General features: G+C 34.5%; 1 protein-coding gene across 11 annotated transcripts in view; it reads left to right on the top strand.

Moving 5' to 3' along the window:
* Chd9 (chromodomain helicase DNA binding protein 9) overlaps nt 1–17,465 on the top strand; it is a 248,012-nt gene that overhangs the window by 104,073 nt on the left and 126,474 nt on the right. For 9 of the 11 annotated variants that reach the window (XM_046434314.2, XM_046434318.2, XM_058575842.1 and 6 more), the window contains exon 2: nt 1,573–3,187. In XM_046434314.2, coding sequence (XP_046290270.1) covers nt 1,733–3,187 — 1,455 coding nt within the window. In that variant the 5' untranslated portion in view covers nt 1,573–1,732. Of the gene's footprint in view, nt 1–857; nt 983–1,572; nt 3,188–17,465 lie in introns of those variants that run through there. The other 2 variants (XM_046434311.2, XM_046434319.2) reach the window with 2 other exon arrangements.

Raw genomic sequence — 17,465 nt, forward strand, 5'->3', positions numbered from 1 at the left:
GCTGGGATCACAGGTGTGCACCACCACACCAAGCATGCATTTTATTTTATTTTTTTTTTTAATTTTTTTTTTTTTTTAAATATTTATTTTTTAGTTCTCGGCGGACACAACATCTTTGTTTGTATGTGGTGCTGAGGATCGAACCCGGGCCACACGCATGCCAGGCGAGCGCGCTACCGCTTGAGCCACATCCCCAGCCCCAAGCATGCATTTTAAATAAGGGATTTGAGCATCGATGGATTTTGGTATTTCTCCAGGAAAAGATAGGGAATTATGATACCCAGCCCCCCCCTCATATACCAAAGGGCAACTCTATATACATAATTGTTTTTCACATGAGACTATCATAAGACCAATTTAATGCTTAGCTACTATTTTGTCTTCTCAGTGTGACTCTTAGTATTTGTACAGTTTACTAAAAATAATAAGCAACATGTATATTCCAAATGATTCAACAGAATGGCATTGAAGATGGAGTTATAAATTAACCCAATTACAGGAAGATGCTTGCTTTTGCTTCATAGATTTGTAAATTATTTGGCTATAAGGTGGTATTCTATGTAGATGAACAAGGCCATGATAGAAATATGTGTGAATATCTTTCAGCATATTATCTGTGCTGTCAGCTAACCAGATGACTAATTGTGATTTCAGTTTGGGCTACTTTATAATCTCAAGTAGTTTCTCTTCTTGATGCAATTCTACATATACCTTATGAAATAATGGATTTATCTGCTCAAGAGGTTAAACTAAAATATTGCAATGTACTTACTAATCTTAGAAGGTCTGATATCAGCTATGTTAACATATTTTGAGGTGTAAGACATAATTCTTTTTTTTTTTTTTTTTTGCTTTAGCTGGGGATTGAACCCAGGACTTTGTGCATGCTGGGCAATCACTCTACCTACTGAAGTATCTCCCCAGCCCACATAAATATTTTTTACATTGATGAAAAGTGCTGGGGAGTGAAGACCATTTCATGGTATGGGAGAAAGTGCAATGAACTATTTCTAGGTTTACTTTCTTTCATCATAATAAATATGAAGTATAAAAAAGTTATGATTATTTTTCTGGTACTGGTGATAAAACCCAGGGCCTTGAACATGCTAGATAAGTACTGTACCACTTAGCTTTATCCCCAGGCCTATTGCTGTGTGTGTGTGTGTGTGTGTGTGTGTGTGTAGCGGTTGTCCTGAACATTGAACCTGGGAGCACATTACCATTGGGCTTCATTCCCAATACTTATTTTTAATTTTGAGACAAGATTGCTGAGTTGCTGAGGCTAGCTTTGAATTTGTGGTCTGCCTCCTTCAGCCTCTTGAATCAGTAAGATTACAGGCATGCACCAGAGTAACCAACTCAGCCCTATTGCTTTAAATGCATTCTTATGTCTACTCTAGGAGATTCCCCCTCCCCTTTTAGGGAATGTTAATGAGTAGTTTGCAATTATTATTCTACAAAAATATTGTACACTTATTTTATGCTTTTAAAGTCATGTATAAGCTTTGTTTATGTAAGTTTAATGAATAATCATTAAATTTAAGTTGTTTTTATTCTTTTTTTTTCCCCTAGGATTCTACATTTGATGACATATTATCTAGAGCAATAATGAACAATGGCCTGTTTTGGATTAGTTGATGAACTTCGGTAATGATCTAATAATATCTACCACAGAGAAGCTAAATATACTCAATTCATAGTGAACAACCCAGATTGTTACTGACTTTTAAAGATGACAGATCCAATGATGGACTTTTTTGATGATGCCAATCTTTTTGGTGAGACCTTAGAAGGTTTATCAGATGATGCATTTGTACAACCAGGACCTGTTTCACTAGTTGATGAATTGAACTTGGGTGCAGAGTTTGAACCTTTGCATATAGACTCACTGAACCATGTTCATGGTACACCAACACATCAGAAGATGACTGATTTTGAACAGTTAAATCAATTTGATACAATGAAATTTCACCAAGTTAATCAGTCTTTTGGTAGCCCAGCTGAACATGTGTTATCACCACACTCTCAGTTTAATTGTTCTCCTATCCATCCCCAAAACCAGCCCAATGGTTTGTTTCCAGATGTGGCAGATGGCAGTCCTATGTGGGGTCATCAGACAGCTACTAACATTTCTAATCAAAATGGATCTCCTTTTCACCAACAAGGACATTCGCATTCTATGCATCAGAATAAAAGCTTTGTGGCACACCATGACTTTGCCTTATTTCAGGCCAATGAACAACAAACACAGTGTACTTCACTACGCTCACAACAAAATAGAAATACTCTTACCCCAGGGCAAAATTCTCTTAGCCAGTCTAAAAATTTTATGGATGTTAATGTTCCTGGTCCTCATAGAGTCAATGTTAACCACCCATCACAAATCACTAATGCATCTACTTCACAACAGTCTCTTTCGATGCAGTTTTCTCAAACATCAAATCCTTCAGTACACTTCCTCAAGTGTAACAATCATCAAGAAGGAAATTTTAATGGACCTTCTCCAAATATGACTTCTTGTTCTGTCAGTAATTCTCAGCAGTTTTCTTCACATTATTCCTTTTCTAGTAATCATATTTCACCCAACAGTCTCCTTCAGTCCTCTGCAGTTCTTGCACCCAATCATGCAAATCAGACTTTATCTGATTTTACTGGAAGTAATTCCTTTTCACCTCATAGGGGAATCAAGCAGGAATCTACTCAGCATATCCTAAACCCCAATGCATCATTGAATTCAAATAATTTCCAAATGTTGCATTCATCACATCCTCAGGGTAATTACAGCAATTCAAAATTATCTCCTGTGCATATGAACTTTCCAGATCCTGTTGACTCAGGAACTCAAATGGGCCATTTCAGTGATCATGTAGAAACTAATGGCTTTTCATCTTTAGAAGACAATTTACTTCATCAAGTGGAGTCTCAACCTGAGCCATTCACAGGACTTGACCCAGAGGACCTCCTTCAGGAGGGTCTGCTTCCGCAATTTGATGAGTCAACATTTGGACAAGATAATTCCAATCATGTTTTAGATCATGACCTTGATCGACACTTTACTTCACATATTGTAGCTCGGCCTTCTGATATGGCTCAAACTCAGTTGCAATGTCAGGCTCGGAGTTGGCATTCATCATTTTCTAATCATCAGCATTTACACGACAGAAATCGCCTGTGTTTACAACGACAGGTATGTAGCTCCTTTGATATTTGGAGTAGAGTGGGATTTTATTCATTGAGTTCGTTTTATTTGTGGCCTATTCAAAATTTCTTAAACTTGGAATTCTATTGAATATGCATATTTTAACATAGGTTTATCTTGCTTTAAAAGTCTTACTGAAAGTGATTCATTGATGTCCTCAAAGCAATAGACTAACTTACGTCTAGAAATTTGTGAGGTTTTAAAACCTTTTTTGTAACTTTTAATTATTAATACCTTTATTGGAAGGTGATTTTACCAAAAATAAAACTTTTAAAACCATAATAAAATAAGAAACAACAGACTGGGAAATTTTTATTGCAGATGTGATGGACATACTGTTGACATTCCTGTAAAAAGCTCATATAAATTGATTACAGATCTTAAAACTGCAGCTGATAACTGGATAAAGCTCATAAATGAAATTCACAAAGTAGGAAATTATATTAGTAAACAACCAGGAAAATGTGCAATTTTAGTAATAATTAATTCAGTGTGGAGTGTGGTTTCATTTTTATCAGTCAAATAAATTTTTAGAATGTTAATGCTTAATGCTTCAAAGTTTTGATGAAATTGGTACTTATGTGGCTTGGTCAATTAAAATAAATATTTTAGAAAGCAATTTGATGGCATATTAGAATAACCTAAACATTTCAAAAGTAGTATACCTGCAGATATTTACCTTACAGTTTTTCTAAGGGACAACTGGAAACAGCATATCCATATTAGATACCTATATTAGATGGTCTAATTTAAGTATTAAAAAGTCTTTGAAAACTAACACTGAAAATATGTTAATGATGAGAGGGAAGCATAATTCAAAATTATGATCACAGTAAAATGGTTTAGAGAACAGGCTCTGGTTCCAGAGCACATATGTTTGAATCTTAGTTCCTCTTTCTTATGAGTTGTATGACTTTGAGCTAGTTTAATAATTTTTATGTGTCTCTTTTTTCTTGTCTTTACAATAAGAAATAATAGTAGGATCTATCTTGTAAAGCTTTTGAAAGGATTAGCAGTTGCAATGTGTAAGAGTGCTGAGGACTGTGCCTAGCTTATGTTTAAGTACTTAATAAATGTTTTTATAATTACACTTATAGCAATTTGAAAATGTGTACATTAAAAAATACCAGAAGAAATAGTTTGCTTTAGGGTAGTACAGTTACATTTTTCTTCCATTTGTTTTATATAATTTTTGTCATGTTAAGTACATTACTTTTATAATTAAAAATATACTTCATGTAATATTTTACATTTCTGTGAACTCTTGTTAAATTAGGGATTTATAAAATGCTTTAATACCTTGGTTATCTTTGAGACTCTGGACAACAAAATATACCATTGTTCTTGATATTAAAATTTTGAGATCAGTTTTTCATTAGACTTAAAGCATTTAGAAAGAAAGAAAATCCTTATGTTTTCCATAAGGTTTACTTTAGTTGTATTTTTTCCTTCCTTCCTTCCTTCCTTCCTTCCTTCCTTCCTTCCTTCCTTCCTTCCTCCCTCCCTCCCTCCCTCCCTCCCTCCCTCTCAGGATTGAACCAAGAGACTGAGTGCCCAGCTCTTTTTATTCTTTATTTTAAGACGAAGTCTCACTAAGTTGCTTAGGGCTCACTGAGTTGATTGAGACTGGTCTCAAACTTTGAATCCTCCTGTCTCAGCCTCCCAAATCACTGGGATTACAGGTATGCATCACCACACCCAGCTTAGTCGTATTTCAAAGAGTATTTTCCACATATTTTTTCAAACATCTAGATGGATGTAAAGATACTTAAAAGGTGCTTAAAAACATCTCCCTTCAGGGTCTGGGGCTGTGGCTCAGTGGTAGAGCGCTTGCCTAGCATGCGTGAGGCCCTGGGTTTGAGCCTCAGCAACTCATAAAAATTAAAAAACAAATAAAATAAAGGCATTAAAAAAAAAAGAACTGAAATTTCTTAAAAAAACAAAAAACAAAAAACAAACTTCCTTCTTGTGACAAGTTGAATATTATGATTCTGCTCCCTCTACTGGAGGAGGATCAAGCCCAGATTGGATTGAATTTAGGTTCATCTATCTACTTTGTATGTAGATTTCTGAGTAGTTTGATTTATCATTTTGTCCACTGAATAATTGAAGTTATGGACCATGAAATTTGTTAACTTTTTAATTTTATTTTTCTAAGGCCTGTTACGATTTTAATTTATCTTTGTGTGTGCATGTGTGTTATGTATCTTAATTCATGCATTTCATTAATGTATTTCTAAAGATGTTTTCCCAGCTTTAGAAAATAGTAGGAACTGTTATAGGTTTGGAATGAAAGGATAGTAAGGTGCAGTCCATTTGGAATACTTTTTTTTGACTACTGAATACTTTTTTTTGACTACTGAATGTCTATTCTCAAGTTTTCTATTTCTTATTAGTGTTAAAGTAATGGATTTTGTAGCCAGGCACCGTGGTGCATGCCTGTAATCCTAGCAGCTCAGGAAGCTGAGGCAGGAGGATTGCAAGTTTAAAGCAGCCTCGGCAATTTATTGAAGCCCTAAGCAACTCAGTGAGAACCTGGTCTCTAAATAAAATACAAAAAGGGTTGGGGATGTGGCTCAGTGCTTGAGTGCCCTGTGTTCAATTCCTGGTACCAAAGAAAAAGTAATGGGTTTTGTTGATTGTAGGAGGTAAAGAGTAGAAATGAAGTGATAAAGAGGGCTATTATGATTATTATTATATATCGCATGTCAAATTTATTTACAGAATTATGGGCATATGGTCTAATAATTTAAATTATTTATACATGGAATTTATAACAAGTTCTGGCAGAGCATATAAGCTTTTTGCTTATGTAATTTTTGGCATGTTCTGAATGTTTATGGGTACTGACGTTATTTTTTTATTTTTCCAACTTTGGAAATGTGTACTTCAGTACTCAGAAAGCTGACATGTTATTTTAATAAGGTGTTCTTATCAGATTCTAAAGAGGATTTTTTTTTCTGAGGTTTATTATCAGGTTTCTTTAACTATTTCTCTTCAAGAATTTTATGTCAGGCTACATTGGCATTACTACATATGGAAGTTTAGAGATTTAAAAATAATAGTTACAATTTTTAGTTTATCAAAAACAATTGAGTCATTTTGTTATAGTGTAAATAAGATATTGTTTAATCTTCTGATTGAAAAATCACTGATGCCTTTCTTCAGAATTCTAGAAAACTGTGCTGAGAATGTTGGATGTTCAGTGAATAATTCTAAGCCTTAACTTTTCTTATTCCTCAAGTGCAGTAGAGGGATTGTAGGTAAAATTTCAAATATTTTAGAGTACCTGACATCTGTATCAATTGTTAAAACAGTGAGTATGACTGAGATGACCTCTCTAGAATTTGACTCTAGAATTTTACCACTTAAAAATTTGACTCTAGGACTGGGGATATAGCTCAGTTGCTAGAGTATTTACCTTGCATGCACAAGGCGCTGGGTTCAATCCCCAGCACTCAAAAAAAAAAAAAAAAAAAAAAAAGACTCTAGAATGTTACCACTTAATAGAAGAGAGAAGGTGCCCTGATGCTTAAGGGAAAAGGCTTGAGGATGAGGTGGGTAAAAAGGTATCACAAATGCTTTTCTAAATGTTAGCATGAACCAGCTGTAGCATAGAGAAAATACTATCTTAACTCTAATTTTTGGAGCAATGGAATTTTGAGAGAATAACACTAAACTTTTCATTGTTGTTTTCTGACATTTTCTACTGTTTTGTAACACACAATCTTTAGTTTTTGTCCTTTTCTTTAAAAGTAGAAACAATGTATTGAGCAGTATGTGGTTTTTCAATGTTTGTATATTAAATTTAGTATAAAAGTTCTATAGCAATGAAACATGGGATGACTAACAAGAGGAAATAGAATTTTAGGTGCTCACTTTAATACTTTGAGGTTTTTTCTCTGAAGGTAGAGAAGCTTATTACTTAATATTTTAATTAATTTTTGTTTGTTTTGTTTGTTTGTTTGTTTTGGTACTGGGGATTGAACCGAGGGGCACACAACCACTGAGTCACATCCCCAGCCTTTTTTTTTTTTTTAAATATCTTTATTTTATTTATTTATTTATTTATTTATTTATTTATTTATGTGGTGCTGAGAATCGAACCCAGGGCCTCACACATACTAGGCGAGCGCTCTACCGCTGAGCCACATCCCCAGCCCATCCCCAGTCTTTTTATATTTCATTTAGAGACAGGGTCTTGTGAAGTTTTACTGGAGCTTTGCTAAGTTGCCAAGGCTGGCTTTGATCTTAGAAGCCTCCTGCTTCAGCCTCCCCAACTGCTGAGATTTCAGGCATGCTCCAGCATGCCTGGCTATTAATTTTATTATTATTATTTTTCAGTTCTAGGATTGATCTGAGGGCTGTTTATCACTGAGCTATCTTTTTAATTTTTAATTTAAGACAAGATCTGTAAGTTGCCCAGGGTGATCTTGAATTTGAGCTCCTTCTGCCTTACTCAGCCTTCTAAATCACTGGAATTACAGGTGTGTATCACAACACCTGGCTATTACTTATAAACTTAAAAAACAACTTAAAGACAGGCTTAGGTAGCTTTTATAAGGCATATTTTAAAGATACTCTTTTTTTTTAACTTGTAGTATCGTTATCAAAAGGTATCTATTGTTGACATTTAAAAAATCTTGTCTCTCTTCCTTGTCCCTTACCTCCATGGTTTTGCATTTTTAAGAAACCAAGTTGGGAACATAGAATTTGTACTTCTTTTTGGCAGATTGCTTTTTAACCTTCTAGTCAATATGTTACATACACTTTTTACGCTATTAACATTTTTTTTAAACGATTTTGAATCTCTGAATAGTTTGCCATTTTAAGGTTGCTAAATTATAGTATATAGTAGGTATATAGTATATAGTAGTATATAGTATATAGTAAGGTTATTACCAAGTTGTTGGAAAATCTGAATTAAGGTTATTAAAATATCTTCATATTTTCTTGCATATATTATCATAATAATTGAATTTAAATTTAAATTAAGTGTGTATTAATAATGAATTACAGTATCTAATAGATACAGCATTTACTTTTAAAAGTTCATAAGATAATGTTTACCAGAATTTATTTAAATCTATACCTGATATTTGGCATGATATTGCTTATAAAAAGTTTCAAAATTCTTAGTTGACTTACTCATCCAAAACACAAAATAGAAATTCTATCAAGGATTTTTGTTATTGTTTGTAATTTATTTGTTCTTATTAGTTATACATTACAGTAGAATGTATTTTGACATATTGTACATATAGAGAGTATAACTTCTCATTCTCCTGATTGTACATGATGTAGAATTACACTGTGTAATCAAATATGCACATAGGAAAGTAAAATCCAATTAACTCTACTATCTTTTCTATTCCCATTCCTCCTTCCTTCCCTTCATACCCCTTTGTCTAATCCAAAGTATTTCTATGCTTCCCACCCCACTCCCCACCCCTTATTGTGAGTTAGCATCAGAGAGAAACTTTGGCCTTTGGTTTTGGAGGGTTGGCTTTTTTCATTTAGCATGATAGTCCCCTGTTCCATCCATTTACTGCCATAATTTCGTTCTTCTTTATGGCTGAGTAGTATTCCTGTGTGTGTGTGTGTGTGTGTGTGTGTGTGTGTGTGTATGTGTGTGAATCTCACATTTTCTTTACCCATTCATCTGTTGAAGGGCACCTATGCTGGTTCCGTAGTTTAGCTATTGTGAACTGAGCTGCTGTAAACAGTGATGTGGCTGTGTAACTGTAGTATGCTGATTTTAAGTCCTTCAGGTATAAACCGAGGAATGGGATAACTGGGTCAAATGGTGGTTTAATTCTAAGTTTTCTGAGGAATCTCTATACTGCTTTCCAGAGTGGTTGCACCAATTTTCAGTCCCACTAGAAATTTAGGGGTGTACATTTTCCCCACATCCTTGCCAACATTTATTGTTACTTGTCTTCTTTTTTTTTTTTTTTGAGAGAGAATTTTAATATTTATTTTTTAGTATTTGGCGGACACAACATCTTTGTTTTTGTATGTGGTGCTGAGGATCGAACCCGGGCCACACGCATGCCAGGCGAGCGCGCTACGGCTTGAGCCATATCCCCAGCCCAGTTACTTGTCTTCTTGATAGTTGCCCATACTGACTGGAGTAAGATGAAATCTCAGTGTAGTTTTAATTTGCACTTCTTTAACTGCTAGAGATGTTGGACATTTTCTTTTTCAGTTAAAATAGACCAGATTTTGTTTTTAACATTTCTGTCAAATCTTCTAGATTATACAGTGTTCTATTTTAATTGAGAAATTGGAGAATGTTAGCTAGTTCTGAAATTTCTTGATTATTAAACTATTTGTACGATTTTACATTAAAGAAAAGGTAAACTCTACACTGTCTCCCAGGATTCAGAGTAACAGAAGCTTGATTGTTAACAATAACTGTAAGGCTATTGACTTTAAAGTATGAGCTTTCATACTTAGGGGTAAGAGATGAACAGGAAATAAATTTGAATGGCGGGGCAACTGGAGGACTAACAATTGGTAAGGAATTTGTGGATTAGTATGCTATGTGAAGTGTTTGAGATTCAAACCAAACTTCAAAGAAGTTCTACCAAAATTTCATGACACTAAATTTTATTGATGGGGCTTACTCTCAAATACGGTAGGCCTACTTGTTTATTTATAATTAAGTAAATTTAAAACAATGTTTTGCAATCTATAGATTCATTGGATTTTATTCCTCTTATTGTAACAGAAATGAAAAGCTGTTTTTGAATATTAAAATATGAGTGACCAGGTTTCTCTACTTAGATAAATGGACTGAGATTATTTTAAATTGAGGAAATATTTTAATATGAAATGCGATGGTAAGCACATAATTAAGAAACATGGACTATAGTTTTTATTTTTATTTATTTATTTTTTAAAGAGTGAGAGAGAGTGAGAAAGAGTAAGAGAGAGGGAGAGAGAGAGAGAGAGAATTTTTTTAATATTTATTTTTTAGTATTTGGCGGACACAACATCTTTGTCTGTATGTGGTGCTGAGGATCGAACCCTGGCCGCACGCATGCCAAGCGAGCGCGCTACCGCTTGAACCACATCCCTAGCCCCGACTATAGTTTTTAATTACCAGTAAATAAAATCATTTGCTATGGTCAACTATGCAAATAATTATCTTCTTCTTTTTTTTTTTAAAGAGAGAGAATTTTTTTTTAATATTTATTTTTTAGTTTTCGGTGGACACAATGTCTTTGTTTGTATGTGGTGCTGAAGTTCGAACCCGGGCCGCACGCATGCCAGGCAAGGGCACACCACTTGAGCCATGTCCCCAGCCCCAATATCTTCTAATTACAAATAAAGGGGCTGAGGTTGTGTCTCAGCGGTGGAGCACTTGCCTAGCATTGGTGAGACCATGGGTTTGATCCTCAGCACCACATAAAAATAAATAAATAATATAAAGGTATTGTGTCCAACTACAACTAAAAAATAAAAATATTTAAAAAAAAGAACCAATAAAGATTAGGATACTTCTCCTGGGCGCTGTGGCTCATGCCTATAATCCTACCAGCTTGAGGGCCGAGGCAGGAGGATCATGAGTTCAGAGCCAGCCCTCAGCAAGTTAGTAAGGCCCTAAGCAACTCAGCTAGACCCTGTCTCTAAATAAAATAGACAAAGGGCTGGAGATGTGGCTCAGTGGTTGCATGCCCCTGGGTTCAATTCATCTATGTGAGGCTTTTAAGTGCATGTCAGCACCATTCTGATATTTATCAATAATGATATGGTTATCAAAACAAGCATATCTAATGAGTGTGTTACAAGTTTCTCAAGTTTCTTTCTTTTTTAAAATATTCATTTTTCAGGTGTAGATGGATACAACACAATGCCTTTATTTTTATGTGGTGTTGAGGATTGAACCCGGGTCCCACCCATGCTAGACAAGCGCTCTACCACTGAGCTACAATCCCAGCCCCAAGTTTCTTATTTTAAAATTTTAATTTGTAGCTGAACGTGGGCATAAGTAAAATACATTTGTCATTAAAGTTTTTCAGAACAGTAATTATGATGTAGTAATTTGTGTATTTAAGCAAAAATTAGAATGATTACATGAAAGTTAGTTATAGGAATGAGCAGACCAGATGGGCATCAGGGTGGCACACACCTGTAATCCCAGCTACTTGGGAGGCTGAGGCAGAAGGACCATAAGTTTGAGGCCAGACTCAGCAACATTGTAAGGTCCTACACAACTTAGCATGATCCTGACTTGAAATAAAAATAAGAAGGGCTGGGGGGATGTGATTTAGTGGTTAAGCATCCCTGGATTCAATTCCTGGTACCACCACAAATTTAAGAAAAAAGGATTGAGCAGACCAATGTCATAAATGGTAGAAAAGAATAAAAGAATTTTTGCTTGGCCACTATTTAAATTATTTTTAAATAGCTTAGCTGTACTTCTGAGTATTAAATTTGGTTTAATGTAGGCAAGTCAAATGCTTTTAAAAACATTTTTCAGTACCTAAGAGAAACTTAATGTCTGAGCCTCATTCTACAAGTTAACATTTAACACTATTTAATTTCTTTCAATAGTAATAATCTTTAAAAAGTTGTTGAGGTTGAGTGTCTTTGATTAAAAATAGTAAAACACATATTTTCCCATGTATGATTAATTAAGCATTATAATTTCATGTTTAATCATATCAGTATTTGCTTTTACTGTAGATAGTTCATGGATTTTTAAGACTTTTTCATTTAATTTATTTTATTTCATTTGGTATGGGGGATTGAACCCAGGGACATTTTACCACCTAGCTACATCCCCAGCCCTTTTAAATTTTTTATTTTGAGACAGGTTTCACTAAGTTGCTTAAGCCCACTCTATGTTGCTGAGGCAAACCTCAAACTTGCAGTCCACCTGTCTTAGCCTCTTGTGACCTTGGGTTTACAGTAAAGGCCACCACGCTCAGCTTTAATGATTTTATTTTTAATTGATTAGTTTGATTTATTACAATGTCAGAGGAAGCTTTTTTTTTTTTTTTCCTCCTTTCTTTTTTTTTTTGTGGTACTGGGGATTTAAACCCAGGGGCACTTTACCAGTGGGCTACATTTCCAGACTGTTTTTTCTTTTATTTTGAGGCAGGGTCTTAAGTTGCAGCCTCACAGCCTCAGCCTTCCAAGTTTCTAGGATTATTGGCATATGCCACTGTGCCCAGCTAGAGCATTCTATTTTGAAGACACTCATCTAAATTGAGTCTGGAAAGAGTATTGATAAAGAGTCTTCATGTGGGTTTACTACAATTTGTGTTATCATTTTGATCGTATGTTTGAGTTAAAGGTTTCTTGCATTCTAGGTGAATCAGTTTTTTTCCCCACATTTTTAATTATTGAAGCTACATCTCCAGCCTTTTTATTTTTTATTTCAAGATATTCTTGGTAAATTGCTCAGTTTGGCCTCAAAGGTGAGATCTTCCTGCCTCATCCTACCTAGTTGTAGGGATGATAGGTATGTGCCACCACACCTAACACATCTTTTATTTTTAGAAAAACTCTTCATTGATCAGACTTCACTGCTTATTTAAATATGCATAGGAATTTGAACTGAAGAAAAAAAGATATCTAGCCTAAATAAGTGACAAAGTAAATTTAATTTTTATATTTCTTTTTCCAGTACTAGGAATTGTACCCAGAGGCCCTCTAGCACTGAGCTACATTCAGCACTTCTAATTTTTTTTTTTTTTTTTTTTTTTGGCAATGCTAGGGATTAAATCCATGGCCTTATGCATGCTAGAAAAGGACTCTACCACTGAGCCACATCCCAAGCTTGCTATTTTTATTTTTTATTTTGAGACAGGGTCTCACTAAATTGGTGAAGCTCACAAACTTGCCATCTCCTGCACCAATCTTCTAAGTCACTGGGTTACAGGTGTGCGCTATCCATACCTGGCTAGGTTTTATAACTAAATAAGGTTTCATAATACATGTCCTTAATTCTATTAATAAGTTAAACATTTTAGAAAACTTTGTCATTATATTTATTATGTGGAATTGGAAATCCCCAATAAGATCAATTATTTCAAAGTTAATACCATGTATGATTATTTAAGTATATTCATAAGTATATCCTGGAGACTAGCTAATTTGTAAAGTTAGATATTAACTAGCTTTCAGTTTGGTTTAGGAACACAGATTTTTCTTGTTAGTTTTGTTTTTGCAGTACTTGGGATCAAACCAGTCCTCTATGCATGCTGTACAGGAGTACCCTACAGGAGTACAACTAAGTCATATCCCAGCCCAGGATGCAAATTCTTTTTAACAATTACAATTAATACCCATCCGTCTATATAACTTTTTTACACTATTAGAATTAAAGTGATTTTGCCATTTAAAAATATCAGTTTCTAAAAACTAAAAACAAAAGTATCCATTTCTAGACAAGATCTTGCACAAATTAACCTGTATATTAAATGTAGCAGTGCAAAAGCAGAAAAGTGTAGAAGGTAGTACAGAAATACCCATAAACTCACCATTTAGGTTTAAGTAACTTTGTTCCAACTAGATTTTCTTAAAGAAATAAAATGTTGTAAATAACCCTTGAAACCCCTATTCCCATTTATTTCCCTTTCCAGAGCAAACCTCTATTTTGATATATGTATCTTTTCACTATGTTTTTGTAACTCCATAGAGGTAGCTGTGTGTTTCTCCCTATCCATAAACATCTGAGGAAGAAAAGGGAAAGAATGGAGAGGAGAATTACTGCAGTTTGTTTATTTAAAAAGAAGAATTTGAAGCAAGTAACTCAAACATTAACATCTATTTAATCTTATTTCATGGTTGTTCATTTATTTTCTTTATGTTAAAAATGTTGTATAATTTAATCTTAACAATAAAACAAAATGGTGGCTTTGGATTTAGGTAGATCTGGGTAGCAGGGAAAAAAAAAAACAACTTTTTTTTTTTGTATTTTTTTTCTTTCTGGCCCTGTTACCCTGAGCAAATGTGTTATTATTTTCTAAACTTTAATAGCCTCCTTCATTAAATGTGGATAATATTGGTAATTGTCATATAAGATTGTTTTCTGTTTTAAAGTGAGCTAATCCATGTGGTATTTAGTGTGATACCTCACTAATAATTTTTGATTATCTATTTTTCAAACTTTCAAAAGATTTTTCTATTCTTCATTAATCACCAAAGGATATAGATATGGAACTAAAAGATGTAGACATTTGTATGTAATATTTTGTGACTTCGACAGCTCCTTTTATTTTCTACTTTTTATTATTTGCTATGCTGGGATCAAGCTTAGGCTAGGCAAGTGTTCTACTCTGGGCTACACATGCAGCCCTGTACTGTAATTTTTAAAGAAGAGGAAATACCTTGAATTTAATGAATGGGTAATACTGAGATTTGGAAGGATTTGGGAAGTTAAATGGGTACCATTTGCAGGGCCTTGAATGCCAGGCTAAGGCCAAGTGAAGACTTGGGCAGGCAAAACTCACAATAAAAACTACACTTGATTAATTTGTTTTTTTTTGTTTGTTTGTTTGTTTGTTTGCTGTTGTCATTGTTTTGTGGTGGTGGGGGGGGATTTATGACAGGGCTTCTCAAGTGCTGAGGCAAGCATTCTATTACCCCTAAGCTTAACAGTAGAAGCAGTATGACTGCTTTATATAGAGAGGTAGGTCTATAGTTAGTTGGAAAATTTTTTTTAAAAGAATGCAGAAGATATGTATTTTGGATGTATCTAGTGCAAAGTATAAGTGGTGGCTGAAGCTATGGGACAAAGTAATAGAAAATATACAGTGAGAAAACAAGAGTTTGAGAAGAATCTTTGGAAGAAAGAATAACAACAGAATTAAAGAAAGAATAGTTCTGAGGGGCTGGGGATGTGGCTCAAGCTGTAGCGCGCTCGCCTGGCATGCCTGTGGCCCAGGTTCGATCCTCAGCACCACATACAAACAAAGATGTTGTGTCCACCAAAAACTAAAAAAAAAAAAAAAAATATTAAAAAAAAAAAGAATAGTTCTGAGACTATATTGTCACCTAATCTGTAGGAACAGATTCCAGAGAAAGTGATGAACAACAGTGTCAAAATTAAAACAGAGGGGCTAGGGTTGTGGCTCAGTGGTAGAGTGCTTGCCTAGTATGTATGAGGCGCTGGTTTCGATTCTCAGCACCACATATAAATGAATAAAGTAAAGGTTTGCCAACATCTTAAAAAAAAAGTTAAAACAGATAAGAAATTATTGACTAGCCATGAGAAGTAATTGGTGTCCTGGAAATAAAGATTGTTTTTTTCTTTTTGGTACATTATGGAGGAATAGGAATGAAATCAAAAGAAATTTACAAGCGGTAACAGAATCAGGATATCAGCTATAATCTACTCTTTTGAGATGTCTGATTATGGAAGGACAAAGAAAGAGTAGTAGTCTTGAAAGTCTAAAAGTGAGAAAAGCGTAAGTCGGTATCTTTTTATTTTGGGAGATGGCGGGGTGCAGTACCAGGGATTGAACTCAGGGGAACTCGCCCACTGAGCCACATCCCCAGCACCCCCTCCTTTTTTGTGATATTGGGGATGAACCCATGGCCTTGTGCATATGAGACAAGCACTCTACCAACTGAGCTATATCCCCAGCACCCCCAGTCCTGTTTTGTATTTTAATTTAGAGACAGGGTCTCACTGAATTGCTTAGCACCTTGCTTTTGCTGAGGCTGACTTTGAACTTGCAATCCTCTTGTGTTAGCCTCCTGAGCTGCTTGGGTTTTTGGATTACAGGTGTGGCCACCAAACCTGGCATGTCAATGCTCTAAAACATTCAGGATTGAGATATATACAAATATATTCATACAAATAATGTTAGAGTTGAAGGCTTTTGAGTACTATTTTGGCAAACTTAGATGTATTTATTAAAGAAACTAATTTTGGTTTTTTGAAGCAGACTTTATCATAGAATAAGTTATAACTTTAAGTTTGACCTAAAGATTAATGTAGAAAGGTCTTTATGGGTGAATTGGCTTTTGTTTTTAGCAGTTCTGGAGGTTGGACCCAGGGACACTACCCCTGAGCTAATACCCAGCCTTTTTAATTTTAATATTTTTAAATTTTGAGATAAGAGTTTCACTAAATTGTTGAGATTGGCCTTGAACTTGCTGTGAGTCCTCCTGCCTCAGCCTCTTGAGTTATTGAGGTTACAAGTATGTGCCACTATATGTGGCTCCTTGGTGGGAGAATTGCTTGGTATTTACATGATTTAAATAAAGAACATACTAGAGCAAAAAATATATATATATATCTTTTAAATGACCATAAAAATATTTTTAAGAGTATTAGTTTAAATTTATTTAAATTTTGTAATCCTCATGTAAACAGTTAGTATAAAATCGATTTTCTTGCATTGAACTTATTATTCTGTTTCTTTCATTATTATTATTATTATTATTTTGTAGTACTGGGTATTGAACCTAAGGGCGCTTTACTGCTGAGTTACGCATTCCCAGTCTTTTTAAATTTATTTACGTATTTATTTTTGTGGTTCTGGGAATTAAACCCAGGGATGGTATACACTGAGCTGCATCCCCAGCCCTATTTATTTTTTGAGACAGGGTCTTGAGAAATTGTTGATATTGGTCTTAAACTTGCAATCCTCCTGCTTCAGCATCCTGAATCACTGGGATTATTGGTGTGTGCCCCACACATGATTTTATTTTTTATTTTGAGTCAGAGTTTTGCTAAATTGGCCAGACTGGTCTGGAACTTGTGATCCTTCTGCCTCAGCCTCCTAAGTAGATTACAGATGTGCACTACCGTGCCTGGATTTATTATTCTTTTTGATAATAGTTGTATCTTGATATAATTCATATTCTGTATAACTCACCCACTTGAAGTATACTCTTAACTGGTTTTCAGTATATTTGTGGAGTTGTGCAGCTATTGCCAGCATAAGTTTTAAAACATTCCCATCACTTCCAAAGGAAACCCCAAACACATTTACAGTCTCTATTAACTCCTATCACCCAAAGTCCTAGGTAAATACCAGTCTATTTTCTGTGTATGGGATTTGTTTATTTTGGATAAATAAATGGAATCATAACAATATATGGTCTTTTATGATGGGCTTCTTTAACTTAGCATAATTTATGTTGTAATATGTAACAGAACTTCAGTTTTTATTGTTAATCATATGCCATTTTATACATATATTCATTATGTTTATGTATTCTGTTTTCCAGTTATTGTGAATAATACCCTTATAAGATTCATGTACAAGTTTTCATTTCTCTTGGGTATACAACTAGG

The sequence above is a fragment of the Marmota monax genome, unplaced genomic scaffold (assembly GCF_021218885.2).
Source record: "Marmota monax isolate L192 unplaced genomic scaffold, Marmota_monax_Labrador192_F-V1.1 WCK01_AAM20220418_F8-fsc00024, whole genome shotgun sequence".
In the NCBI taxonomy this organism is placed as follows: domain Eukaryota; kingdom Metazoa; phylum Chordata; class Mammalia; order Rodentia; family Sciuridae; genus Marmota; species Marmota monax.